Consider the following 26,866-nt stretch of genomic DNA (forward strand, 5'->3'; position numbering starts at 1 on the left):
CTGCTTTGTCAAAGATTGGTTGGCCATACGTTGTAGGTCCATTTCTGGGTTATTCTGTTCCATTGATCTGAGTGTCTGTTCTTGTGCCATGCTGTAAACATTCTTGTACGAGTCTCTGTAGACATGTTTTCATTTCTCTTAAACAAATATCTAGTAGTGGAATGCTTAGTTGTGATGTACCTAGGGATATGTTTAATTGTATAAGAAACTGACAACAATATTTTCTTTTTTAAAGTAGCATTTATCACAACAAATTGCATTTATTAGTTTGTGTCTGTCTCGTCCATGGATCTGATAGCTCCTCAAAGCTTGGACATATCCTTTTGTACTTATAACAGTGCCTAATACAGTAGTGTATATATGGTGCTCCATAAATGTTGAGTGAGTAGCTATAGTTCTTTATTGGTATTACTTTTATGGAATTTATCACATGCTCTTGTTGGTTGTGTGTATTTTTTTTTCTTTACTAGATTTCAGGCTTCTTAGTAAGTAGGACCTTGTTTGTGTTTCCCAGAATATCTGTCACATTGCTTTGAAAATTACTTGTGATGTATGAATGAATAAACCAGCCTGTCTGGTAGGAAGTGAAGATCCTGGGACAGAAGAATAAAAGATGTTTGCCTTTTGTCTCTTCTGATTGGGAGGAAGAGAAGGAAAACTGGGCAGAGCTTCTGGTATACATCATTGCTCAAGTTTTTGGCTGGGGGAGCTCACTGAGACTTTTGCCTGGGAGGACCATCTTGTACCTTGGTGCTTTGTCTAATTTGCCTCCATTCCAATAATGTGGTGCCACAGTGAGAGAGGGGTTTTTATCTTCAGTTGGTGTGATTGGCCCTGAAGCAGGTTATATAGGACAGTAGACCATTTTTGCATCGTATGATTGCATCATACACTGACACAAAATTAGGTTTCACTTTGCAGAATGTGTTGCTTGTGACACAGAGGAAATAGATGCAGTATTTAAATATTTGGGGAGCACCTGGGTAGCTCAGTTGGTTAAGTGTCCCACTTAGGCTCAGGGCATGATCTCACAGTTTGTGAGTTTGAGCCCCACATTTGGCTCTGTGCTGACAGCTCAGAGCCTGAAGCCTTCTTCAAATTATGTCTCCCTCTCTCTCTGCCCCTCCCCCGCTAGCGTGCATGTGCACGGGCTCTCTCTCTCTCTCTCTCTCTCTCTTCTCTCTCTCTCAAAGATAAATAAACCTTAAAAAAATTTGTTTTAAATATTTGGTATTGTGTTCTTATTTTGCAGTTAAATCCAGATGTGAATGTTTTCCAGCGGAAATTTGTGAATGAAGTTAGAAGATGTGAAGAAATGGATCGAAAGCTTCGTATGTGCATTTTGGTCCTGTATGATGTTCCTATAATGAGTCATTTGTCTTAAATTAGAGATGCTAGTCCTCTTAACAAAACGAGAAAATACTACAGGAGAAAAAGAAAGGAGGAATAGTCTTGGGATCTTGATATTAAGATGAATTTCTCATGTACAAGTGGATTTTATGGTATTGGGGCTAGGTGGTGCTTAATGGAAACTTTGAGATGACAAGATTGCAAGCTGAACACATTGGTTATTTTTTATGGGAAGGGTTTTATAGCTACTGCTATAGCTATTGCATTATAGAATTCTGAGAGACAGGACTCAGACCACTATTTTTATTTTATTTTTATTTTATTTTATATGTTTTTTAATTTAAAAATATTATTTATTTATTATAATTTTTAAAGATTTTATTTTTAAGCAGTGTGGGCTTAAACCCACAACCTTGAGATCAGGAGTTGCACATTCCACCGACTGAGCCACCAAGGCGCCCACCATCTATTTTAGATATCAATATAACCACCTTTTAATTTGAGCTTTTTATGAAGGAAGAAACTAACACATTTTTAGGGTACTGTTGAGAGTTGGGGAGTACATAAACTTTATTTCATTCATTCCTCACAATATTCCTTCAGTTGGGTATTACCTCATTTAATAAATTAGGAAGCCAGGATGCCTGGTTGACTCAGTCAGTAGAGCATCTGACTCTTGATCTCAGGGTGGTGAGTTTGAACCCCACATGGGGTGTAGAGATTACTTAAAAAATAAGTATTAAATAAATAAATAAACGGGGAAACCAAAGATCAGAGAGGTTAAGTGACTTGCCTGGGAACATAAGCAGTTGTACTGGAACCAGTATTTGAATCCAGGTTGTTCTCTCTGGCTCTGAAACCCGTGATCTCACTACTATACTATGCCAGCTTTTAGTTAGCTGATTGGTGAATTTGGTCCCTGCGCTAAAAAAGTTACTAGTTGTCACTTTTCTCTTCTGGTATTTTGGGACCTTATTCCGTGTCGTGCTTTTTGGGTTTTTGTGTTGTTAAAACTGATCTGATTGTTTTTCAAGTTTAATGGAACCCTTTTGATCTGGAGTTGTCTCACGAGTTTGCTAAATGTCAAATATTCTGTTGAATCACCCTGTTCTGTAACTGTTCTACAACAGTATCTACAAGCAGAACCATCATACTCTGGGGCAGTAGTTGCACAGGGTGGAGAACTGAAGCAGATGAGGTCCAGTTTTAAGATCAAAAGAGGAAAGGAAGACAGTAGTGGGATGATAATCCTCTCTGGGGTAGCTGCGGTTGTTATAGAGTGTGCAGTGGAGGAAGAGGAACGTGGAGAAAAAAAGGATTTACATGTTCTGCTTCTTTTATATGAGAGTATCTTTCTGGGAATGAAGCTCTTTTTAGCCAGGTTTGGGATCTTATTTTTTTTCTCAAATACTGGCAATTCCAGGCCTATGCTATACATGAATATTTTGCTTCTGTCATTTCAGGATTTGTTGAGAAAGAAATAAGAAAAGCTAATATCCCAATTATGGACACTGGTGAAAACCCAGAGGTGCCCTTCCCCCGGGACATGATTGACTTAGAGGTAAACAATTCTTCTGAGGAAGCCAGAAGTTTCTTTCTACTTAAGTGCAGAAATTATTTTCCTGTGTGGGTGGACAGTAGAGGAATTCTTGCTGTCCTTGTCCACATTGTCTCTTGCTTGTAAATATCTTGTGAAAACTTACTATAGAGCACTATCTTGAACAGTATCACATGCCACCAAATAAATGTTTACTGCCTTATCGAAACCTTATTGGAATAACACCAATTTATCTAGTAATTTATTCATCTCATAGACTAAATGAATAACCAGTAGAGTTTTCAGTATTTTTTTCCATCCAAAGTCCCCTGAGAAATTCAACTGTGTAATAGAACCTATAGATAAAGACAGATGATGTTAAGCAAAAAAATTTCATAAAGAAAATTGCCCTGGTAAAATCACACATTTGCTGGGTAGATATAAAATTATGTTTGAACCATCAGGGTGGCCAAGAGTTCTGTGGGATGGATGAATTCATCCGTCTTTCACATCAAGCATATTGAGCTTAGTTTGAGTTAATAGTTTGATTTTATTTATTTATTTACTTATTTTTTCTGTAGGCCAATTTTGAAAAGATTGAAAATGAACTGAAGGAAATCAACACAAACCAGGAAGCTCTGAAGAGAAACTTCCTGGAACTGACTGAATTAAAATTTATACTTCGCAAAACTCAGCAGTTTTTCGATGAGGTCAGACTATTGTTTCTTTTAGTATTTGAGCAGCTGATATTATACCTGCACAAGTGGGCCATGCTGTTATTCCAAAAATTATTTTAATTTGCTAGTTTGAAAGCAATACCATTTTCGCACTGTTTTAGTTGAAGGAATGTCAGATTATGTTCCATTTCTCATGCAGTACACAGCCAGTCATGGTTTTGTATGCTTTTGCATTTTCTGCAATTTTTCATCACAAGATGGGGAAAGGAACCCGAAAGTAGTTGTATATATTATAGTTGAAATTTTGTCATTATATTTTGAGGTAAGTAAATGCTTAAGGTAAAAGTTGAAGCAACAAGAAACATTCAGTCATACATGAAATTATAACAAAGGCTTAACCTCCAAAACTTTTATCATCAAATTTTTATTTTTATCTTATTCTCCATGTTTGCTTATCTACCATGAGTACATTTGTAACAATCCACATAGCACAAGTCACACTTTAATTTTTCAAGAGTTTCTCGTTATGTTCTATGGAAATAGAACTGGTAGGATGCCTATTTTGAAATTCCCGGATTTTCATGGAAACTCAGTCACACTACCTTATAGGGAAAAATGTTAAGTCACTTTCTAGGTTAAAAATGTAGGTGATGATGACAGATGACAGTTTGCTAAGGGGAGCCCACAGAAAGGCTTTAGAGCAAGACTTTCAGAAGGATTCCTTCTCCTCATTAAACGTGGAGAGGAGTCTTAGGTTTGAGCCTGGACTTGGCTTTGTTGATGGCCTAAGGTATCGAGAATTCTCTTTTTTTACAGTAAGGTGTCTTTGCCACCAGATTAGCAATATCAGACACTTCTGCTACTGTTCCAGCGACTCTTTAGTGTGCCTTCCATAAAGTCCTTCATATTCTTTGCTCAACAACAACAAAAAAATTGGCAAAGCTTTTTAAAAAAAGAGGGCCCATTTTAGTTAGCATCTGATGTATTCTCAGTTCCATTTTTAATATAGGTCTTTTAAGGACCGGAGCAGGGGCTCTCTAACCAGCAGCATGAGCCTCACCTGGGAACTTGTCAGGATGCACATCATTAGTCCCCACTCCAGATTTCAAACTTGGTGAATCAGAAACTCTGAGGGTGGGGCCCAGCAGTCTGTTTTCACAAGGTGACTCTGAGGGACAGTGGTTTGTGAACCCCTGGGCTGGAGAACGTCAGCCGAAGATGTGATACATTCCTCAATAACTAAAGATGGACTCAGAGAAGCCATGCTAATTAAAAAAAAATCTATTGGGGAAAGGGGAAAAAGCTCATATGAACTTAATTGCCTGGTCATCCCAAGAATCAGAATCTGGCTATATGTCAAGAGAGGTTTGGTGTGAATATTCGGCTTGCTCACTGAGTTGAGAATTTTGAGACTGATGAGGACTTCTTTCACCAGTCCCTGATATCTCATCGAATTAGAGGTTGTGGGACAGTGTGATCAACTCTTTCCAAGTGTTTCAGGTCTTTTGCAACAGGCATGGCCACTTATGTCTCATGGTTTTAATGAACAGATAATCTGGAATTCTAGTTGCTCATTGCCTAAACATCAGTGTATTTATATTCACTAATTCACTGAGCATTTGGTGAGCACCTACTCTTCGTGAGGCACAAGATGAGTAAGGCATGGCCCCTGTGCTCAAGGAATGTATCACTTAGTCATATCAGAAAACATCCCAGGGCACAGTGTCTCCATAGGCTCACAGATGTGTGCTTTCCTAAATGCGTCCAAGCTGCTCTCTCACAGATCCAATTTAAACTGGCCTCAGAATCGAAGCTCAGGTACTTTTAACATCATTTGGGGCTTAATTCTTTTGCCCCCCCTTTCCCTTTTGATATAGTCTTAGTTTATTGCTGGCATGTTGCTGAAATGTATGACAATGTCTTTCTTAACCTCCTGAGTTTAAGGAATAGAATAGGCTTCTTTGTCTAGTTCATTCTGGAGAAATTCTGAATAAAGACTGACAGATGGACTCCCTTATGAGCAATAGTTACTTGAACTGGTTTTTTTTCATGTTTATTTCTTTTTTGAGAGAGAGTGTGCGCACATGCACACGAGTCGGGGAGGGGCAGAGAGAGGGAGACAGAGGATCCGAAGCGGGCGCCACACTGACATCAGAGAGCCTGATGCTGGGCTCGAACTCACAAACCTTGAGATTGCGACCTGAGGAACATTTGGACGCTTAACCAACTGAGCCACCGAGGTGCCCTGTTACTTGAACTATTAATGTTATTAAAAACAAAATATTAAAAAAAAATAAGAGAAATTACTTGGAAAGATAACCAAAGTGTTAAAATCATGAGTTCTTTGTGAGTAATAAGTCTAAACATGAAACCCCCATGCTGAGAAGGCAGGCTGGAAGTCTTTACGACCTTCATGCCCAGTCAATCCATGGTGGGTTGTTTTCCCTTTATTCACGCAAAACATTTGCAAAACATTTCTTTTCTTTCTTTTTTTTTTAATCTCTGAGTACTTTTGAGCCCAAGTCCTGGGCTGTAAGAGGTTCTTTGACTGCTCTTGTCCTCAACCCCTCTTGTTCCTACACCCTCACCGTAGTGTAGGGAGGCTTCTGGCAAGAGCCACTCGGCCTTTCCTCTCTGAGTGCACGGTCAGTGCCTTGCCTGCTCCTGCCACTGGCTCAGAGGTTCAGCCAGGTCCCTCTCAATGGTACCTGCCCTGCTATTGCCAAGCACCAGTCTCAGCTGTCGCTGCCATGGCAGGTGATAAGACCTCACAGAGTAAGTGCATCTGGGCATGTGAGTGCGCACGTTAAATAATACAAAAGAAAAAGAAACATGGGACCCTCAAATCTCAGAAATGGCACTTTTTGCGTGAGATTGTCTTCCATGCCTGAAATCACAGTTTGCAAATGGCCTAAAATACAACCAGTTTTGAGTCCTTCTTTTTTATATAATTTGGTGAACATGATCAATAATTTATAATAATGAGTTAGCAGAAAATGGCCAAATCGGGAAAGGGTTCTTTCCGTCTTTAGGCATAGCAGTCACGATTGGCAAGGCATCTGGAAGGGGAAGAGTAAGCGTAAATTCGATATTCTTATGATTTAAGATGATTACAAATTCGACTTAGCCATTTCTCATCCAGAGCAATTAAAATGACTTGTTAATGATTATCCTTTTCTCAGTCTTCTTGCTTATGAAGAACTGTGAGAGCTGAAGAGTGCTCTCTGCATCTTTTACCATAAGCACCCTAGCCCATGAGAACGTAAAGAAGACTGGAAAAGTAATGGTTAATGGCATGCAGGTTCCTGCCTTCCTTTCCTCCTGAGTCTTCCATCCATCTGCTCTTCTTTACTTTTCTTTCCCATCTGCCTTCTCCTTTGGGGCTTGGGTGAATACCGGAAGTGATGAAATGCGATTTCTCTCTCACTGGAGATGGAAGTAAGAGTGTTTGCTCTTGGTAATTAATGCAGCTGGATCCGGATGTGCTACTTCTATTTCAGTGAAGACAGGGAGCCTCAGAAATTCTGCCGCTTCCTCTTTCAGGGCATGGTTTCAGTGTTCCGACTGGGGGAAAGGGTAAACCAGAGAGCATAGCAAGTCATTTAAAGGCACGTTGGCATTGTTGTTATTGTTATTAGGGAGGCCAGAATAGGATTTAGGTACCCCACAGTGTGGTTTTAGAGATTGTTTTAAAGGCCCTCAGTGAGCGGTCTGGTCCTCCTAGTTCCCCATGAGGCCCAATTATTCTATTAAAAAAAATTTTTTTTTTTTACTCCCTTCTCTAAGATTTAGGATTCTTAAGTATGAAGTGGTGAGATTATTAATTAGAATATCATCACAAGTTTCCATTTAATTTTAATTCCTCTGGGTTCTTTTTGTGCCCAGAGTCCCCAGATGCAGTTTTCAGAGGAGTCTAGTTGCTCAGCACTTTTTGCTGTTATAGTGGTTGTCCCCTTTAGAGCACATAGGCTTGCACTGAGTCTGATCTTTTGGGTTTACTTTAGCCAGGCCTTGTGAACCGCGTAGGGAAGTAGGCCGGAGTCTTGTGTGTAGCAGTCAGTTTCACTGGTTTTTGCCAGGGGACATCCCAAGAACCAGTTGAAATGAGGTAGTCATCTAGATCCTTACAATAAGTTGCCTGTGGCTTGCAATAAACTGATCTGATATTAGGCAGAAACAAAAAAAGCCCCCTAAATTTCCACTTGAGAGCAAGTGGAAACCCGTGCCCCCATTATCTCATCTTAAACTTTTTCGTATATCATGACAATATTTCTCTGCCCTCTGGCATACTCAAAGCCTGCCCTACCTTTTCTTTCTTTCTTTTTTTTGAAGGGGGTGGGGAGTTGAATGTTGATCCTGCATCAACTTTTAGATTTCACTTCCCCAGAAAATTGCTTTCTCTTTTTTAGGTTCTCAACCTAATCATTTGGTTTATATTCAGGTTTATTTATACTCAATCCTAAAGCCCTCCCCCACCCCCCTTAACTTTACATTTCCTATGACTTACCAAGTGAGGTTCCCTTGATCAATTTTTTGATCGCAGAGTTAACAGGAATAGAATGTTTGGAATGAAGATGATAGAGAAAAATTCTCCTGATTTTTTTGTTTAGTTCTGCTTTTGAAAAGGAAGATTTTTCTGGCATATTTCTTGTCTTTGGTCAAACAAGTAGCGCGTGGATATTAAAGTTGAGGAGATCAGGCGGTAGAGAAGTTGATTGGCCTTTATTTTTTAGAGAGCTTCTCAGACCTTCCTGATTGGTAAGAATAAAAGGTGTTAGAATGTGGTGGGTAGAGAGAGTCTAGGAAGTATAGACCTCCATCTGAGAAGGTCCCTCTCCTCCTTCATTTCATTGTATAAACTGTCATGGTGGAAATCATTTTAAATCTAAACAATTAAATTAGCCCACATGTTCTATATTGGCTTATGATTGGTTACTTTTTCTCACTTGATTTAGATTCCTGGCTTCAGCTATGTTCTCAGTGACCCTTAAACTATATAGCCTAACATGAACTTTTTAATATTCCTAGATTCCTGGTTAGAAATGAAGGCATTCAGATAGGTTTTCACTTTTTCTTCCCTTTATTGATGCAGTCAAGGCCAGGCCTGCCCAGCCAATATGCTGCTGCTTCTTTTGGAGAAAGAAATACTATTTATTATTATTACTATTTATTTTAGAGAGAGGGAGAGCACACAAGCAGTGGAGAGGGGCAAAGGGAGAGAGAGGATCTTAAGCAGGCTCCACACTCATGGAGCCCGACACGGAGCTTGATCCCACCTCTCTGGGATCATGACTTGAGCTGAAATCAAGAGTCGGACACTCGTCCAACTGAGCCACCCAGGCGCCCCGAAAGAAATACTCTTTAAAGCTCATGGCTTGGAGCATTTTTTTTACAGTGGCCATGCTGAAAGTTTTCATGTTCTGAATTTTGAAGAGCATGGAAAACCCAGTCTCGTGGAGACGCCCCTTCCGCCTTTCTCCAGTCCACACTGTGCTCAGGACAGTGGCGGTGCCTTGCTTTTCTCCTTGGAAAGAGTCTCCATCTTTCACATTCTCACACAGGGAAAATTTTAGTTTGTAGCTACCTGGAAATTTGATGTTGAGAGTATCTTCAGAGCTGCTTTGGTCTTGCTGAAAATGAAGAAACGTTGCAGCTTCCATCCATATGCAAAGGTATTTCCTGGTACTTTCATGGCTCATTCAGGGAAACAGGAAAAATGGTTTCCACCTAAGTAACAGATTTATACATGTCATCATTATTTAGTGTTTTTTCTTTATTCCTTATTTCAAAAACCATTTCCCCAGATGCCTTTACTGGGGCAACAAAGCTTTCTTTACCTCTTGTTTCTTTCCTTTGTTTTCTTCCCCTATTCTTGTCTTCTTTTTGTAGCTATGTCTTTTCTTTTGGTGGTTTTTTTTTTTTTCCCCCTCGTCTTTATTTTCTGAACTTATCTCCCGGTTCCTCGTTCCCTGCATGCCACTAACTATTTTCATTAGATATTAATTGATTTGTGAATTCAGGCTGAATTGCATCATCAGCAGATGGCGGATCCAGACTTGTTGGAAGAGTCCTCGTCCCTCTTGGAGCCGAGTGAGATGGGAAGGGGCACACCGTTAAGACTTGGGTAAGTACTACTGCAAGCCTCCGTATGTCAGTGGGGTCAGTTCATTTTTGGGGGGGACGGGGAGCAGCGGTCATGTTCATTGTTGCTGTTCAAGAGTGGTGAGGCTGGCCCGTTCACTTGCTTCCAGGATGTCTTCTCTTCTGAGCCTCTTGAGAGGTGTTCCTAAGTCACTTGGATTCAGTTCCTGATTTGTCCTGTCAACCCTATCCTGGGGTCCAGGAATAAGACTTTGGGAGCCCTTTTGGCGTAACATTGCATAGCCTTGTGTTTGTCGTTCGTGCCCCTCTCCTTTCGCTTCCCTTCTTTGTCTTAAAGCCCTCTGTCCCGTGGCATGGAATCGAGTTCCCCATCTGCCTCTTCTCCCCACAGCTTCGTGGCTGGTGTGATTAACCGGGAGCGCATCCCTACTTTTGAGCGCATGCTTTGGCGGGTGTGCCGGGGGAATGTGTTCCTGCGACAGGCTGAAATCGAGAACCCCCTGGAGGATCCTGTGACTGTAAGACTAGGAAATTGTGTCCTGTGGAGTAGGTCTTATAAAGGGAGTCCAGAGCAGTGACACTGCATGGTACCACCTGAATCTGACACTCCCACAGAGGAGCCCTTATGTTTACTCCTGCTTTGACTTGCACATTTAAAATACTGCTCTTTTCCTCTTAACTCCCATTGTGTGTGTACAGATGATGTATACTGACACGTGCCTGGACATTTTCAAGCCCCACTTGTGTAGGTATTATTTGGATTATAAATGTGTTTTTTTCCAGTTATCTTAAACCTCAGCTTTATTAAAAAAAATTTTTTTTTATGTTTTTATTTATTTTTGAGACAGAGAGAGACAGAGCATGAGCAGGGGAAGGGCAGAGAGAGAGAGAGTGAGACACAGAATCCAAAGCAGACTCCAGGCTCTGAGCTGTCAGCACAGAGCCCGACGCAGGGCTTGAACTCACGGACTGTGAGATCATGACCCGAGCTGAAGTCGGACACTTAACCGACTGAGCCACCCAGGCGCCCCAAACCTCAGCTTTATATGCTTTCTGTTACTTATCTGAGACCAAAAGAAAATCAACTTTATGAAAATTAAAGCAAGATATCTGGTTCCAAGTTCGGTAATATCCATATAAGGAGAGAGTTCCTCAACTGTGAGCTCGATAAGTTGATGAAATTTTTAGTTGGTAAGGTTTTTTTTGTCTACTTGTTTGTTGGGAGATTTAGAAACTTAATTTAAGGATAACATATTGTACAAGGTAGAATAATCTTCCCCACCCAGTGCTTTGCAGAGTAGGAATGGCTGAATCTCTTAGCATTTGACATAACGGGCCAGAGTTCTTAACATCAGCCTACACTAAGTATCGTGAGTCCTGATGTCAAGGATCACAAGCAAGGAAGATTAAATGTATTGCAAAAAAAAAAAAAAAAAAAAAAAAATTTACTTCCCTTTTGTATCGGTATTATTTAGAAGCCTGGGCTTGGTTTGTCTGTTGAAAATGATCTTTTGGATTTTCTTAGATTACCATTCTTTGTCCCACCTAAGAAGAGAGATTGAATTTGTGACTCCTCAGAGTGGATGGGTCGTGCAGCTGAAAACCTGAGGCTTTCATCCTTTTATCCTCCTAAACAGGAGGGTGGTGGCACTTAGGGCACAGCGAGCCCCCCAGAGGAGCAGTTTTACAGACTCACTGAAGCCTGTGCTTGGCTTGTGGAGACATTGCAGTCTGCAGTCACACCTCCTGTGGAACTGTTCTCAGGAATCTTCAGCCAAGTTTCTGGGCAACAGAAACACTATTATCAACAAATTGAGGAAAGGGGGTCTGGCTAGCTACAGCAGAGCAGCTGCACAAAGAATGCGCTCCACTTTATTCCTGGAGAATGAAGGAATTTGAGACACGTAGCGTCATTGTCTTCACGCCGCATCTCCTTTTATCCTTCTGAAGTCTGTTTGCTTTTTATTATAAAAACTCTAGGAATATGAGAAATACAGGCAACCAGAGACAATACTAGTTAACACCCAGTTAAGCTTATTTTTCTGATCTTTCCCTGCAGTCCTTGCATCAGACTTCGCATGTAAACTTGGTATTTGGAAGAGATTGCCTTCCTCCCTGCTCCTTAGATCAAACTTAGCATGAAGCATGAGATTCTACATCAACATTCTTCCCACCTCTGTTCCTTAGAGTTACTCAGTCCCCTTTATCTGGGAATTTCTAAGCATGGGAATAAGCAGGAATGGCTTCCTCTCCTCTCTTCCATACTTACTCAGGTAGTATAAGGTTTGAAGTTGAATTGGTAATAAGGGCTCTATTGTGCTACGAGGAGAATCATCTGAGCATCTGTGTTCAGCTCACGGTTGAGTTTAAAAACAAATACAGGGGCGCCTGGGTGGCGCAGTCGGTTAAGCGTCCGACTTCAGCCAGGTCACGATCTCGCGGTCCGTGAGTTCGAGCCCCGCGTCAGGCTCTGGGCTGATGGCTCAGAGCCTGGAGCCTGTTTCCGATTCTGTGTCTCCCTCTCTCTCTGCCCCTCCCCCGTTCATGCTCTGTCTCTCTCTGTCCCAAAAATAAATAAACGTTGAAAAAAAAAAATTTTAAAAACAAATACAGAAAGTTTTTTGTGCATTACGGATTATAGGACAAATGTTCTTATAGTGGAGCTTAAGAAATGGATGGAGGATAATAGTTGGAGTGCAGGGTTGCCGTATCCTTAAAGGACTCCCGTTCCTATATCACCAAGAAAGTAGGTTATTCAAGAAATATTCTTCCAGAGTAGAAGTCTAAATTCTCTGTTTCTGGTTTGGGGCCCAGGGTGACTACGTGCACAAATCTGTATTCATCATTTTCTTCCAAGGCGATCAGCTGAAAAACAGAGTCAAGAAAATCTGTGAAGGGTAAGAGAAATGTGCCTCCCTGCGGGTGCAATCAGAATGCCTTGACTGTTAAGCCTTAGGATACAGAATAATGAAACAATAGCCCTTTTAGTCTACCTTAATGCAATACATATATCTTCCAATAATGTTAGGGCTATTTTAAATAATTAGAAATGGTCTCAGTTCATTTTTAAAAGTACTGTCAAAACCACAATTTCCTTTCTTTGGAAAGAAAGTAATTAGGACTCATGGTTTATAAATGCTGCATTGTTCTAGGACAATGGGTTTGTGTACCCAGCAGTGTGCCATAGGTATTGCGCCTGTAAACTTTTCTGAAATTCTGCCTATAAGATCTCTTTTCCATGCCATTTTTCTCTAGTAACTTATAATATGATTTGTATTACTGAGTTTTATAATTTTAATCTAAGGAAATTTAGTAGCTGCAGAGAATGTCGAGATTGTTCAAATGTTACTGCTCTATCTATAGGACACTTCCTAATTATTCATGATCAGGGCACCACTCTGAACTAATCCTGTTTTGGTCCTTCTAGTACATTAAGATTACTTTCTGAGGTTATTTAAATTGGATAGGTTAAGAAACTTCGATGTTTGTCAGGTTGTGTCTGTATGTTCCAGGTTCCGGGCCTCACTCTATCCCTGTCCTGAGACACCACAGGAGAGGAAGGAAATGGCTTCTGGAGTTAATACCAGGATTGACGATCTCCAAATGGTAACAGAGGGCTGGAGGGCATTTTGGTGTGTGTAAAATGATGAGGGTTTTTTTGGGGTGATAGTGGGGTTCATGGGGTCTGGAGCCGACAACCAAGAAAGAATTCTTGAAGGTGTCTTTGATGCAAAAAGGTGATTTTATTGAAGCACGGGGACAGGACCCATGGGCAGGAAGAGCTGCCCAGGGACCATGAGGAGAGACTGGTTATATACTATGGGGTTGGAGGAGGTAGAGTCCAGGGGAAGTTTCCAGTGAGATTTTCATATGCTACAGAAGACTCCCAGGATAGTGGAGGCCTAGCTATTGTCAAGCTAAGGTGGTTCTTCCCTCTAGCAAAGCATTAATATTAAGACAGTAAGGAATTCCTGGAGAAACATTTTACTCTGTCAGCCTCAAGTATTTGTCAATGGGCTGCAGGTTATAAGGAAATTGAGTTCTATCTGCCATTTCCTTCTGCCTTTGTTTCCCACATCACTGTGGAGGGGTGATGGAGGCTTAGGTCCTGCAGGACTATGATCTCTATCAGTTAACCTTAGTTTTCCGCTTTCCTTTGTTCTTGGGCAGCCAGGAGTGCTGGAGGAATATCACACGTATCCCATCTAGGAGTTGGGGGGAGGGTGTTGGCGGCCTGTCAGCTTCCTTTATGCTCCCTCATCAGAAATACTATAATAGAAAACCATTCTCCTTCCTTGAAACACTAACAGTTTGTTAGGCACCTACAGCAGCCAAGACACCAAAAAAAAGAAATGTCCATGGGTAACTTGTGCCCTTGGGAGTTGGGAAAAAGTTTCAGGGAATGACTGTTAAAAATAGCATTAATCATCCTCAAACGCGGCAGGAATGCTATCCATCCGAAATTGTCGTTGCTTAGTGTATTCAATTTCCCTCCTCATGAATTTGAGGTATTTTTACAATTAAAAAAAGTATGCTTAGTTAAGAAAAAGATCAAGTAATAAGTATGCATAAAGTCCATTCCGCTGTCACAGACACTCCCCCTCCAGAGGCAGCTGCTCTTGACAGCTTGGTGTGTATCCTTCTGGTCACCTTAGATCTTAATCACACAGTCTAGGCAAAGGGTCCTAGTATAACTCTAGTACCCAAGAAGAGACTGCGCTAGATTTTTACCACATCACCAGTTGGCTTATACACTCCATTGTCACAAAGTCCTAAGGAAGGAGTCATGATTGATGCATACATGGAAGGAAAGGGTGGCCAGTTGGAGCTTTGTTTTCTGTTGGAAGACTGTGATGATTGCCCTCTTGAAACATTAAAACATACAGTTGCCGCCCTGCCACCCACGAGTTTGCTTTCTGAGATTTCAGTTACCCAAATCAACTGTGATTCAGAAACAGATGATCCTCCTTCTGATGACATCAGAAGGTCAGTAGTAGCCTAATGCTGGTCACACACCTAACACCACTCCCCGTACTTCATCTCCTCATGCTCATGTAGGCATCTTTTCCTCTCATATCATAAGAAAAAGGGTGAGTACAGTACAGGAAGATATTTAGAGATAACACATTTACAGGACTTTTATTATAGCATGTTGTTACACTTTTATTATTAGTTATTGTCAATTGCCTAATATAATTGCCTAATTTATAAATTAAATTTCATCATGGGTATGTGTGTATAAGAAAAAACCTACTATCTATAGAGTTAGGTACTATTCACCGTTCCAGGCACCCACTGGGGGTCTTGGATGATGTTCCCTACAGATAAGGGGCGCCCTCTGTACTTAATCCCAAAGACCGTTCTTTTCAGTGGAGGCAGAATCACCAGAGATGCTGTAACTCCCATCTCAACTCCCTTTGTCCTTTTTCCCTCCAACTCCCATAGTGTATGACCCACCATCTTGACTTATTGCTGGCTCCTTTGAGAAGCACTCACCTCTTTAACCAAGGGACGAAAGTTTTTAGAGCTGCTGGTGGGTGGTGGGCCAATTAGTATGTTCTGGGTTCTAGGCCCGTCTTATCCCCTCCTAGACTCATGGATAGATTTTTAAAAGGCATTGGCAATATGGCCAGAATTCGATCTTTAAAGTACCCAGCTATATGAACTGAAACTTTAAAAAGGGATTGACTGTCAAGGAGTAAGATGTGGGTGTGGGGGATGGGGAAAGAGAAAAGCAAATAGGGCATTGCTTACACATTTATCTAGCATTCTTCCAGAAGTTTGAATGGTAATTGTAAAATTGTCAGCAGCCAGAAGGAGAGAAAATAACTTTGTTCCTTTATTCTTAAGTGATGTAAGAGTTTCTCTAGCCTGCAGGTTTTTTAGAAACCTGTATGGAAGTCCCCACCTACTGCCCTTCAGAAAGTAGTTACTACTTTTTTCTGAATTGACTTGATGAGCCGAGTATGATGGAGCCTTGTGCTAACGTGGCTAGTGCATAACTTTTTCCTCTGTAAAGAAATGTGGAGATTTAAGGTCAGTTTGCATACAGAAGTGTGAGTGATGGGTTACTCGCCCTTTGGCTTAGCCCCTCTTCTGCTATTGAAATCTTAAATGGTGATTACCGAGGCAGTGGAATGTAAAGTGTCCCTTCCCTTTCTTCTACCGTGGTTTCGGTTTCGGCAGCGTGATCACTCTGAGGAAAACCTGTACTGATTTCCAAAGGATCAGCACTGAAAATGTTTCCCTCCCCTTCCCCCAAGAAGCCTGACAGAAAAGGCAAAGCCTCATCTGCCCCATGATAACAGTGGTATGTGGCTGTCTAAATCCCCCCTAAGGCCATGAGTCCTCCTGACCCCACAGTGTCTCCTGTCTCTTGTTCCCTGGCATGGAGTCTCTTCTGGCATAGGTAGACAACGGTGCTTAGCCCTGCCTCTTTCCCATCATTCCCTGAGGCTGGCTTATGTTCAGGGGATTCTGCAGCTTACTGTTCTTAAGTATGGATTTTATCAACTCCCGGGCCTATGATGATGCTGACTTCTTTGAGTTTGAGACTCCATATGGAAAGCCATTGCTCTTTAATGATCCAGGTAAAAGCCAATGACCTAATTGTGCTGTGGACTTGGTGGGAAGATAAAATATAGAAGAGCTAAAAACAATTTCCTCAGGTTTCTCTTCAGATTGAAGCTAACAGAAAATGAATATTAGTAACTAAAACTGTAATTTCTTATAATTTACCCCCCAAAAAAGCCATTCTATTTTTTTTTTAACGTTTCTTTATTTTTTGAGAGCGAGAGAGACAGACAGAGCACAAACAGGGGAGGAGCAGAGAGAGAGGGAGACAGAATCTGAAGCGCTCTAGGCTCTGAGCTGTGAGCACAGAGCCTGACGTGGGGCTCGAACCCACAAACCGCAAGATCATGACCTGAGCTGAAGTCTGATGCTCAACTGACTGAGTCACTCAGGTGCCCAAAAAAAGCCATTCTAGTCTGAAGAAGAATAGATCCCTAGCAACTCTTCTCAGAAAGCTGTGCGTCTTTCCCATTTATATGCTGAGATCTAAGACTGGTTCTGTGTGTAGAAGGATCTCTCCTTGTTCCCTTCTCTCCCAAAAGGTTCTGAATCAAACAGAGGACCACCGCCAGAGGGTTCTGCAGGCGGCTGCTAAGAACATCCGTGTCTGGTTCATCAAGGTGCGGAAGATGAAGGCCATCTACCACACCCTGAATCTGTGCAACATAGACGTGACCCAGAAGTGCCTGATCGCCGAGGTCTGGTGCCCTGTCACTGACCTCGACTCCATCCAGTTTGCGCTAAGAAGGGGCACGGTGAGTCCCGCACCACTAACCATGCAGCCAGGAAAAGAGGTTCCCATCAACAATAACAAGAATTAATTACATTTTTTGGCATTTTTACTTTCAGAGTTCTTGACTATACTCACCTTGTACTCCTCTTATATCCTAACCATACATTTTGTACATCTTGGTTTTCCGAATGTGGAAACTGCAGTTCAAAAAAGATGAAATGACTTGGTCGTATACCCGTGATTCTTCAGGGTAGCACATGACCACAATGTCTGTCTCCTGATCCATTCTTTCTGTCCAGCAGACCACTTCTGAGGGATACCTCTGGCAGTCCCGCTTAGTAGTTAGAGTTTGAAAACATTCGCTGCTTTCTCCATAAAAGGAGGAGAGAACAGCGATAATCTCAGAAAGGCAGATGATTGTCTTCAGACAAGGAAGTGCCATATTTTCTTTGGTTACACATTTTAGAACTGAATTTTTTTCACAGTAAGGATATTCTTCCCAAGACTTAATGTAAATTTTTCATTGTAAATTTTATACCTAGTTCCGGTTTCTCCCAAAGATGGGAAGATTGAAAAACAACTCACATAGAATAAAATGCACGCATTTTATATGTACAGCTTGAGGAGTTTTGATGAATATGTCATGGTCAGAATGATCTAATTTTGCTATGTGTGCTCAATGTTTCCCAGGAACACAGTGGCTCCACTGTGCCCTCTATCTTGAACAGGATGCAAACAAATCAGACTCCCCCAACCTATAACAAAACGAACAAGTTCACATACGGCTTTCAGAACATAGTAGATGCTTACGGAATCGGGACTTACAGAGAGATAAACCCAGGTAAAAAGAGCTTGAATCTTCTAGAGGTTTGATTTTTTGTTTGTTATTTCTTCTAATGCTTCCCTTCAAATGTTCTTGAATAACTGGCTTAAAACTAACAGTGTTGTCAAGATCTCAGCTCTAGTGTCATTCCTGTAAAGACGTGCCCACTTTGACACAGAGAGGGAGGTTTGTTGCTGGGTGGCACTCTTTTAAGAGGTGGTTTTAGGGGCGCCTGGGTGGCGCAGTCGGTTAAGCGTCCGACTTCAGCCAGGTCACGATCTCGCGGTCTGTGAGTTCGAGCCCCGCGTCAGGCTCTGGGCTGATGGCTCAGAGCCTGGAGCCTGTTTCCGATTCTGTGTCTCCCTCTCTCTCTGCCCCTCCCCCGTTCATGCTCTGTCTCTCTCTGTCCCCAAAATAAATAAATGTTGAAAAAAAAAAAAATTAAAAAAAAAAAAAAAAAAAGAGGTGGTTTTATAGGAATGAGCTCAGCGGATTGGATTCTTTTGTGTGCCCTCACAACTATGAAACACCTGACTTTCTCTAGCACACCATTTGCAGGAAGTACTTTAAGTTTTTTCTAAGATATCTGATATTTTTAAAAGGCTTCCCTATACCAGGTTAGACAGAGAAAATATAGACACAAAGCAGATTTCACAAAGCAAAGCCAGGAGAGTTAATTATTAAATCAAGAGTCTGGGAATTTGTTTTTAGCTGGAGTCTTCTACAGGACTGACTTTGCTCTGGGTTCCAGGCTTTCTCCCACATACCTGAGAGCTTTATTCAGCTGGGAAATGGTTGCTGCACAAGAGAAGAAAGCTGGCCTGTCAAAGGAGCAGTGTCCCAGGAGTTAGAGAAAAGGAATCAAAGAACAAATTACACTGTTGCCAGGGCTAGGGACAAAACTTGCATTTCCTGTGTTCTTTGTTTAAAATGCTAGCAGTAGGCCTAGATGCCATCAGAGCTGCTTTGTGAGGTCCTGTCATGGAAGGTTTTCCCTGAGAGTCCATCTGACCAACAGCTCGGGAGTAAGTCCCCTTGTACAGATCTTAGAGTACGGTGAGGAATGTGATCTTTTGGTGGTGGGCACAGTTGTCTGTACTTTGTCTTTTTCCTCCTTTGGTTTCTTTATAGCTCCATATACCATCATCACTTTCCCTTTCCTGTTTGCTGTGATGTTTGGGGACTTTGGCCATGGCATTTTGATGACCCTCTTTGCTGTATGGATGGTGTTAAGGGAGAGCCGGCTTCTCTCCCAGAAGAACGAGAATGAGGTAATGTTTGTCACATCTGTGTCGGACTGACACTTTGTAATTCCTCAAGCAGTCACTATAAAATTAAGATCTGGAAGTCTTTTATTCGTTAAGTTATAGAGAAGTTACAGAGGCCATGTCAAGAATAGAGAAGTTATATTCATTTTAACACTGAAGCGGCCATGTGCTGTGAAAGTAATTTCTTGTTAGCATTGTATTTTGACCTTTACGTTAAGCTCTCTGACCCAGGGTGGGGTAAAGTAGTGTGAGAAGAAGGGTCTAGTATATTCTCAATATTGTCACGTCATGAGCCACCGAGAGTACATTTCATTGACTTCTTTCTTCTGCTTTCCAGATGTTTAGCACAGTGTTCAGTGGCCGGTACATTATTCTACTGATGGGTGTGTTTTCCATCTACACTGGCCTCATCTACAATGATTGCTTTTCCAAGTCTCTTAATATCTTCGGGTCATCCTGGAGCGTACGGCCAATGTTCTCTTTGTATAATTGGACGTAAGTTGCGAAGAAGACGAAAGTCAAAGCTTTTTCCTTTCCTGTTCAGCTCTGATCTTCCAGACAAGTGGTAAACTTCTACTTCTTTCAGAAGTGGCTGACAGTGTCTCTGTTTCAGAAGAATGCAGTGTCCCCTCTTATTTATGCCCCAGCCTGGGAAGTGTTTTGTGATTCTTTCAGTACTCTCAAGAAACTGAGACTATAAATGTAGGCGCATTGATTCTTTCTGCAAATTGAAAGCAGATTCCCCAAATTCCCTGCTTGGTTATGTAGGTGTATTTGTTTGTTGTGTTCTTTTGTTATTGCTGATCCCTTCTCATTCTCAGATGCTAGTCCCTCCTCTTTTATTGAAGAGACAAGACAGTTGTAGTAGTTTCTTTTAGGACCAGTTTTTGGACCCTAGCAGTTTCCCGCTCTTGATAAAAACAAATGGAACTTTTCTTCTAACATGGTAGGGATGAGACACTTCGGGGGAACCCTGTTCTACAGTTGAATCCAGCTGTCCCTGGAGTTTTTGGTGGACCATACCCTTTTGGCATTGATCCAGTAAGAGCACTTCTTTCCTATATGTTTAACACCAGAGTTTTAAACTGTAACCTTGAAGTGAGAGAATTAAGTTGAAGATAAATGATTATTTGGTTTTCAGCTGAAGGTTGTTTTTTTTTTTTTTTTTAAGTTTATTTGTTTATTTTGAGAGAGACAGAGCACACACATGCAAGCAGGAGAGGGACAGAAACAGAAGGAGAGAGAGAATCCCAAGCAGGCTCTGCACTGTCAGTGCAGGGGCTCAATCCCACAAATGGTGAGATCATTGCCTGAGCCGAAATCGAGAGTCGGACTCGTAACCTACTGAGCCCCCCAGGCGCCCCTTCAGTTGACATGTTTTTGGAAAGCCTTTTGTGTATTTGTCCAGAGTACTTCCAAACCATAAGAGACCCAAGTGCCTTGGGGACCCAAATAATTTTTCCTGTACTACTTATTTCAGAGATGGCTAATAATTTTGACCCTGGGAAGGTTGATTTTCAAGACTCCTTCCCAATTTATTTCTGTTTAACTTAGTTTAGCAGGTATTTTAACAAAGCAGAAATAGTCCTTTCCTATGGGTTTTAGATTTCCATTCTTATCTTTATATACTTAAAAAACTTATTTCAGAATTAAAAAAAAAAATATTTAGGCAAATAAAGTGTGATCAAATCTTTTGTATTGTGTGCTTAAAAGGGGGGTGGAGGGAGATTTAAGAATGATTTAAGGAGTACAGCATTCCAGAGGAAAAACACATCATTATGGGTCAGAAAGATCAAGGTTTCTTATAAAAAATGGGTATTAACTTGGCCTTTAAAAAATGTTTCAGATTGGTATAGGTGAGAAATGTGTACAAAATCATATAGGTGGGGAAATACAAAGTTATTTATTTTTATTATTATAAGAGCAGATGTTACAGAAATGCTTACTGTGGGCCAAGCACTGAACTCTGCCCTTAGCATATCTGATTTCCCCTCCAACGGTTCTTTTTTTTTTCCTTCCAAATTTTTATTAAATTCTAGTTAGTTAACATGTAGTGTGATATTAGTTTAGGAGTAGAATTTAAGGATTCATCGCTTACCTGCAACACCCAGTGCTCACCCCAACAAGTGCCCTCTTTAATACGCATCACAGTCTAGCCCATCTCCCACCCACCTCCCTCCATCAACCTTCAGTTTATTCTGTCTTTAAGAGGCTCTTACAGTTTGCTTCCCTCTCTCTTTTTTTCTTCCCTTCCCATATGTTCATCAGTTTTGTTTCCTAAATCCCACATACAAGTGAAATCATCTAATATTTGTCTTTCTGACTTACTTCACTTAGCATAATACTCTCTGGCTCCAGCCATGTCATGGCAGATGGCAAGCTTCCATTCTTTTTGATGGCTCAGTAATACTCCATTTTATATATACCACATCTTCTTTACCCATTCATCAGTTTACAGACACTAGGGCTCTCCCCTCAAACAATTCTATCAGGGAAATACTGCTATCCCTATCATGCAGATAAGAAAACCAAGGCTTGGAGAGGTTGGATAACAGTTCACACATGCATTTAACAAATGTTTATTGAATCCTTGTCTGCAGGCATAGTGCTTGCTGGGGGAAACACAGAATTGTAAGATGTAGCTCCTGGCCTCAAGTAGCTTAGAGTCTAATAAAAATATTAGGTAACATTTATATAGGGTTCTGTAGTTAACAGAGTGTTTCGTTGTTGTTGATGTTGTTTTACGTACATCTCATTTGACACTTAAGGGTAGGTGTTGAGTTTGATGTGCCTGTGGGATGCACAGGTGAAATGTCCATCAGGCAATTGGAGCTGTAGAACTGAATTTCAGGGAAAATGGGCTGGAGAGAGAACCAGCCACATGTTTTGAGATTAGAAGTCACTGAGGATAAGCTCCTTGCAAGGAGGCCAGTTCAGAAAAAATGCCAGGCTCGCTGGTGGAAGGTCTGGCTTATCAGGTTACTGAGTTCACACTTTATCGTAGAGAAGACAGTGGGGGTGTGAGGTAGGTTTGGGCACAGGGAAGTGACTACATCAGAGTCAGTGATTTAGGAAATGTGATTTGATGGCCAAATAGAGGCAGAGAACTGCGGGAAAATATTGCAGATGTCCAGGCCCTTAGGTGACAAAGCTTAAGGCAACTAATATTTAAAAATAGATGGAATGACAGCATTAAGGGTACGTGATCAGTAAAACACAGACCGGGGAAACATCTACAAAATAAATGTTCCAACTTTTTAAAATATTTTGTAAGGAATTAAAAAGGAGAGCTGAAAGGAGAATTTATAGATTAGAGATTTAAGAGCTGTGTCAGTAATCAATGTAGAGACCTGATCTGTACTCTACTTTTGAATAAATGAATTATTTTTAAAAATTGGGGCACAATCAGGGAAATTTAAATACTGAGTGTATGTTTCATGGTATTAAAGAATCATTGTTAATGTTTTTGGGGGTGATAACAGCATTGTGGTTATGTTTTGATAATGAGTGCTTACCGGGGCACCTGGGTGGCTCAGTTGGTTAAGCATCCGACTTTGCTCAGGTCGTGATCTCGCGGTTTGTGAGTTCAAGCCCCACATTGGGCTCTGTGCTGACAGCTTGGAGCCTGGAGCCTGCTTCAGATTCTGTGTCTCTGTCCCTCTCTCTCTCTGTACCTCACCCGCTCAAGCTCTCTCTCTCAAAAATAAACATTAAAAAAATTTTTTTAAGTAAAATAAAAACGAGTGCTCACCTTTTAGAGATATGTACTGAAGTATTTACAGTTAAAATTATATGATATCTGAACTTGGCTTCCAAATAATAGGGAAGTGGGGAGTAGGTTGTGTGATGAAATAAGATTGACCTTGAGCCGATAGTAATTTTTCAGGGGGGCAACCTGGGTGGCTCAGTCAGTTTAGCATCTGACTCTTGATTTTAGCTTGGGTCCCATGATCCCAGGATCATGAGATTAAGCCCTAGGTTGGGCTCTGCATTGAGTGTGGAGCCTACTTGAGATTCTGTTTCTCTCCCTCTGCCCCTCTTCCCCACTAGCGTGTGCTCTCGCTCTCTCTCTCTCTCTCAAAAAAAAAAAAAAGTATGCAAGCTGGATCATAGGTAAATGGGAATTTGTTATACTCTCTACTTAAGTCTATGCTTAGAATTTTCATAATTAAAAAAAGCTTTCAAATAGGTAAATAAGGGCTCCTGGCTGGCTCAGGTGTTAGAGCACATGACTCTTTCTTGATTATGATTTCAAGTCCCACTTTGGGCATAAAGCTTACTTTAAAAAAAAAAAAATTGGGTGGCTCCTGGGTGGCTCAGTTGGTTAAGCGACCGACTTCAGCTCAGTTCATGATCTCTCCCTCTGTGAGTTCAAGCCTCGTGTCGGGCTCTGTGCTGACAGCTCAGAGCCTGGTGCCTGCTTCAGATTCTGTCTCCCTCTCTGTCTGCCCCTCCCCCACTCATGCGCACACACGTGCGGTCTCTGTCTCTCTCTCTCTGTCTCTCAAAAATGAATAAATGTTAAAAAAATTTTAATTAAAAAACTAAAAAAATAAAAAATTGGTGAGGGGCACATGGGTGGTGCAGTTGGTTAAGCGTCCGACTCTTGATCTTGGCTCAGGTCATGATCTCAGGGTTTGTAAGTTCGAGCCCCACATTGGGCTCTGAGCTGATGGTGTGGAGCCTGCTTGGGATTCTGCCACTCCTTCTCTCTGCCCCTCCCCTGTTTGTATGCACATGTATGCACACATTCACTCTCTCTGTCTCAAAGTAAGTAAATACTAAAAATTTTTTTAATATTGGTGCATAATAATGTCCCATTCATGAACTCTTTATAATGCTTTTTTGTTTCCTTGGATTGTGATAGATCTGGAACATTGCTACCAATAAACTGACCTTTCTCAACTCCTTTAAAATGAAGATGTCTGTTATCCTTGGCATCATTCACATGATGTTTGGAGTCAGCCTGAGCCTCTTCAACCATACGTGAGTTGCTGTATTTCTGTCTCAGGAACACGCATAATTTAGATAATGCTTTTGCCTAAAGAAATCATGACATCTTTGGAGAGGGATTAATAACTCAGAACCCTATTCTACATTAAAGAGGTGCTTTTTATAAAAATCTCATATTCTTAAATGAGGCTTAATTAGCATTAGTCCCTTAACAATTTACATTTGTAGTAAAGCTCTTTGAAAAACTTTATGTCATTTTCATCAAAATGAGTGAGGTATTTTTTTTTTCTCTTGATGTGTAACTCACATAAAATTATAAACTATGGTCCCAGAAGGTACTATATTTTCCAGTCTCTTTCTGATGGGAAAAGTTTGGTGGCGGGGGCGGGGGGGGGGGGGGGGGGGGGGAGGGGGATGGTGGTACTGGAACTGTCCAAGGTCCAAAAATTTAGAAGTCACAATTAATCCTGCTTCTCTCCGTTGCCTTCAGTGCATCTGGCTGTTGCTTCTTAAAGTGATAAAGACAGAATTGAGGGAAGTGTAGGTAGGAGATCTAGTGAGTACTCCATTTGGTCTGGGGGTGACCCTGGGTCTGTTCACTGTTTTGTTTTTAATTTTAATTTTTTTAAAAGTAAGCTCTATATCCAATGTGAAACTTGAACAGACGACCTTGAGATCAAGAGCCACATGATCTACCGACTGAGCCACCAGACATCCCTGGATCTGTTTGCCTTTAACATTTTTTTTCTCTCTTTTTAGCTATTTCAAGAAACCCCTGAATATCTACTTTGGATTTATTCCTGAAATAATCTTCATGACCTCTTTGTTTGGCTACTTGGTTATCCTCATATTTTACAAGTGGACAGCCTATGATGCTCATACATCTGAGAAGGCACCAAGCCTTCTGATTCATTTCATAAACATGTTTCTCTTTTCCTACGGTGACTCTAGTAATGCGATGCTTTATTCTGGACAGGTGAGTCAACCCAGAGGTAGACTGGCTTAGGTGGTTCTCTCAATCAGGAAGCCAGATAGTTCTCTTCTTTTCTTTTTTAATGTTTGTTTAGTTTTGAGAGAGAGAGCGCGTGCATGCACAAGTGGGGGAGGCTCAGAGAGAGGGGGACAGAGGATCAAAGCGGGCTCTGTGCTGACATCAGAGAGCCTGATGCGGGGCTTGAACTCATGAACTGTGAGATCATGACCTGAGCCAAAGTCAGATACTCAACTGACTGAGCCACCCAGGTGCCCCAGGAAGCCAGATATCTGCAAAAGCCTTTAAAAATCTCTTTCTGTGGTGTTGGTGTTCAGCCCATACCTTCAGACCTAAATTCAGCCCATCTTCCTTAGCATCCTATCAGATAATTCTTGGGCTTTGCCACAATATCTGCTAATTAGTTTGAGAAACTGGATGGTGTCATTCATAGATCAGTAAGAAAATACTGTTTGAGGGAAATTTGTGTTAGAGTTGGAAACTGCATGTTTGATTAATGTGATGTGCCTTGTCCTTACTTTGTAGAAAGGAATTCAGTGTTTCCTGGTAGTGGTCGCGCTACTGTGTGTACCTTGGATGCTACTATTTAAACCACTGGTCCTTCGCCATCAATATTTGAGGAGGAAGCATTTGGTGGGTGTATTTTTGTTGCTGAAAGATACTAGATTTTTTTTCCCCTTGAGAGCAAGGCAATTCCTCATCAGATATAATGAATTGTGCATAAGACTACATCCTCTTAAAACGCACTTGTGTCATATCCCAGCATGTGCATTGGACCTGATGAAAAAAAAAATTTTTTTTAAACCCATGTATTTGCTGCTCGAACATCTGGATTCAGCTTTGAGTAGCTTAGGTACAGGAAACAAGTCATAAGTTTCTGCCTTTCTTGGTCATGCTTTGCTCATGCTGTGCTCAGCAAAATCCAGGTCTGGGCCTGCTTAGATGCAACCTCAGCCAAATCAGGGCTGCAGGAGCTACAGGTGGGTGAACCCACTCATGTGGTTTGCCTGGGCAACCACAGGGCTGACGCTGAGACATTTTCGTTTAAAATGAGACCATGACACTTTCACCAATTGAGACATCTGGGAAAAAGATTTTTTTTTTTTAAATGCCACACATAAACTTGTGTTTACTCAATGTATGTGTGCTTATGAATTCTATACACACACACACACACACACACACCCCAAATTTTCATTTCTGGCTATGCAATAATGATTACTTATTACACTGCCTAATAAAACCCAAAAGATCTTATTGCATGACTCTCATACGGCTGTTAGATTATTATTCCTGTTGGAGAGCAGCTGAGTTACAAGACCCTCCTTCTCCCTTTTCTGACCATCTTCATCCTTCCATGTACCCTCCATTCGTCTCCCCGCCTCACTCCCGCCCTCTTTTGTTTCTTTCTCCCTTCCTCTTCTCTTCCATTCACTATCAGGAAGGGCAGCCTGTGGAGGCCCCAGTCAGCCCAACCCCGAGCCAGCAGGGACTAGAGGCAGCAGCGGCTGCAACAGTGAGTGAATTAAAACTGACAAACCATCACATTTTGTGTAAAGAGGTGGCAAACAGTGCAGCAGAATTCTTTTCAGTTATATGGAGAGCATGGGACATGTGTGCTCTTGGGAAGTCCATCCTTTTATCTCATTGGGACAATGATAGAAAAGACTTCCACCTCTTACGAGTAGATTCTAATATCATCTTTATCATTGGTCTACTAAGTTTCTATTCAAATTTGTAAGTACAGTCATGTCTATGGGAGGAAAGTGGCCGTTGTACCCTCTCAGAATCCCATCATCTTAATGGGATATATTTTGTGACCACGTATTAGATGCTTCTTCTGCATGGAGCAAGAACAT

The 26,866-nt window shown here is 41.3% G+C and overlaps 1 protein-coding gene across 10 annotated transcripts in view; it reads left to right on the top strand.

Annotated features, from left to right (window-relative positions):
• The window catches only part of ATP6V0A1 (ATPase H+ transporting V0 subunit a1), a 59,341-nt gene that overhangs the window by 15,258 nt on the left and 17,217 nt on the right, over positions 1–26,866 (top strand). For 3 of the 10 annotated variants that reach the window (XM_045488928.1, XM_045488930.1, XM_045488929.1), the window contains exons 3-18: positions 1,253–1,331; positions 2,814–2,911; positions 3,469–3,597; positions 9,585–9,688; positions 10,058–10,184; positions 12,481–12,563; positions 13,179–13,272; positions 16,782–16,994; positions 17,663–17,813; positions 18,927–19,066; positions 19,401–19,558; positions 20,014–20,104; positions 23,931–24,049; positions 24,776–24,992; positions 25,533–25,640; positions 26,449–26,523. In XM_045488928.1, the coding sequence (XP_045344884.1) occupies positions 1,253–1,331; positions 2,814–2,911; positions 3,469–3,597; positions 9,585–9,688; positions 10,058–10,184; positions 12,481–12,563; positions 13,179–13,272; positions 16,782–16,994; positions 17,663–17,813; positions 18,927–19,066; positions 19,401–19,558; positions 20,014–20,104; positions 23,931–24,049; positions 24,776–24,992; positions 25,533–25,640; positions 26,449–26,523 (1,986 nt within the window). The remainder of the gene's footprint in view (positions 1–1,252; positions 1,332–2,813; positions 2,912–3,468; positions 3,598–9,584; positions 9,689–10,057; positions 10,185–12,480; positions 12,564–13,178; positions 13,273–16,781; positions 16,995–17,662; positions 17,814–18,926; positions 19,067–19,400; positions 19,559–20,013; positions 20,105–23,930; positions 24,050–24,775; positions 24,993–25,532; positions 25,641–26,448; positions 26,524–26,866) is intronic. The other 7 variants (XM_045488932.1, XM_045488933.1, XM_045488936.1 and 4 more) reach the window with 3 other exon arrangements.

Source organism: Leopardus geoffroyi, chromosome E1 (assembly GCF_018350155.1).
Source record: "Leopardus geoffroyi isolate Oge1 chromosome E1, O.geoffroyi_Oge1_pat1.0, whole genome shotgun sequence".
NCBI lineage: Eukaryota > Metazoa > Chordata > Mammalia > Carnivora > Felidae > Leopardus > Leopardus geoffroyi.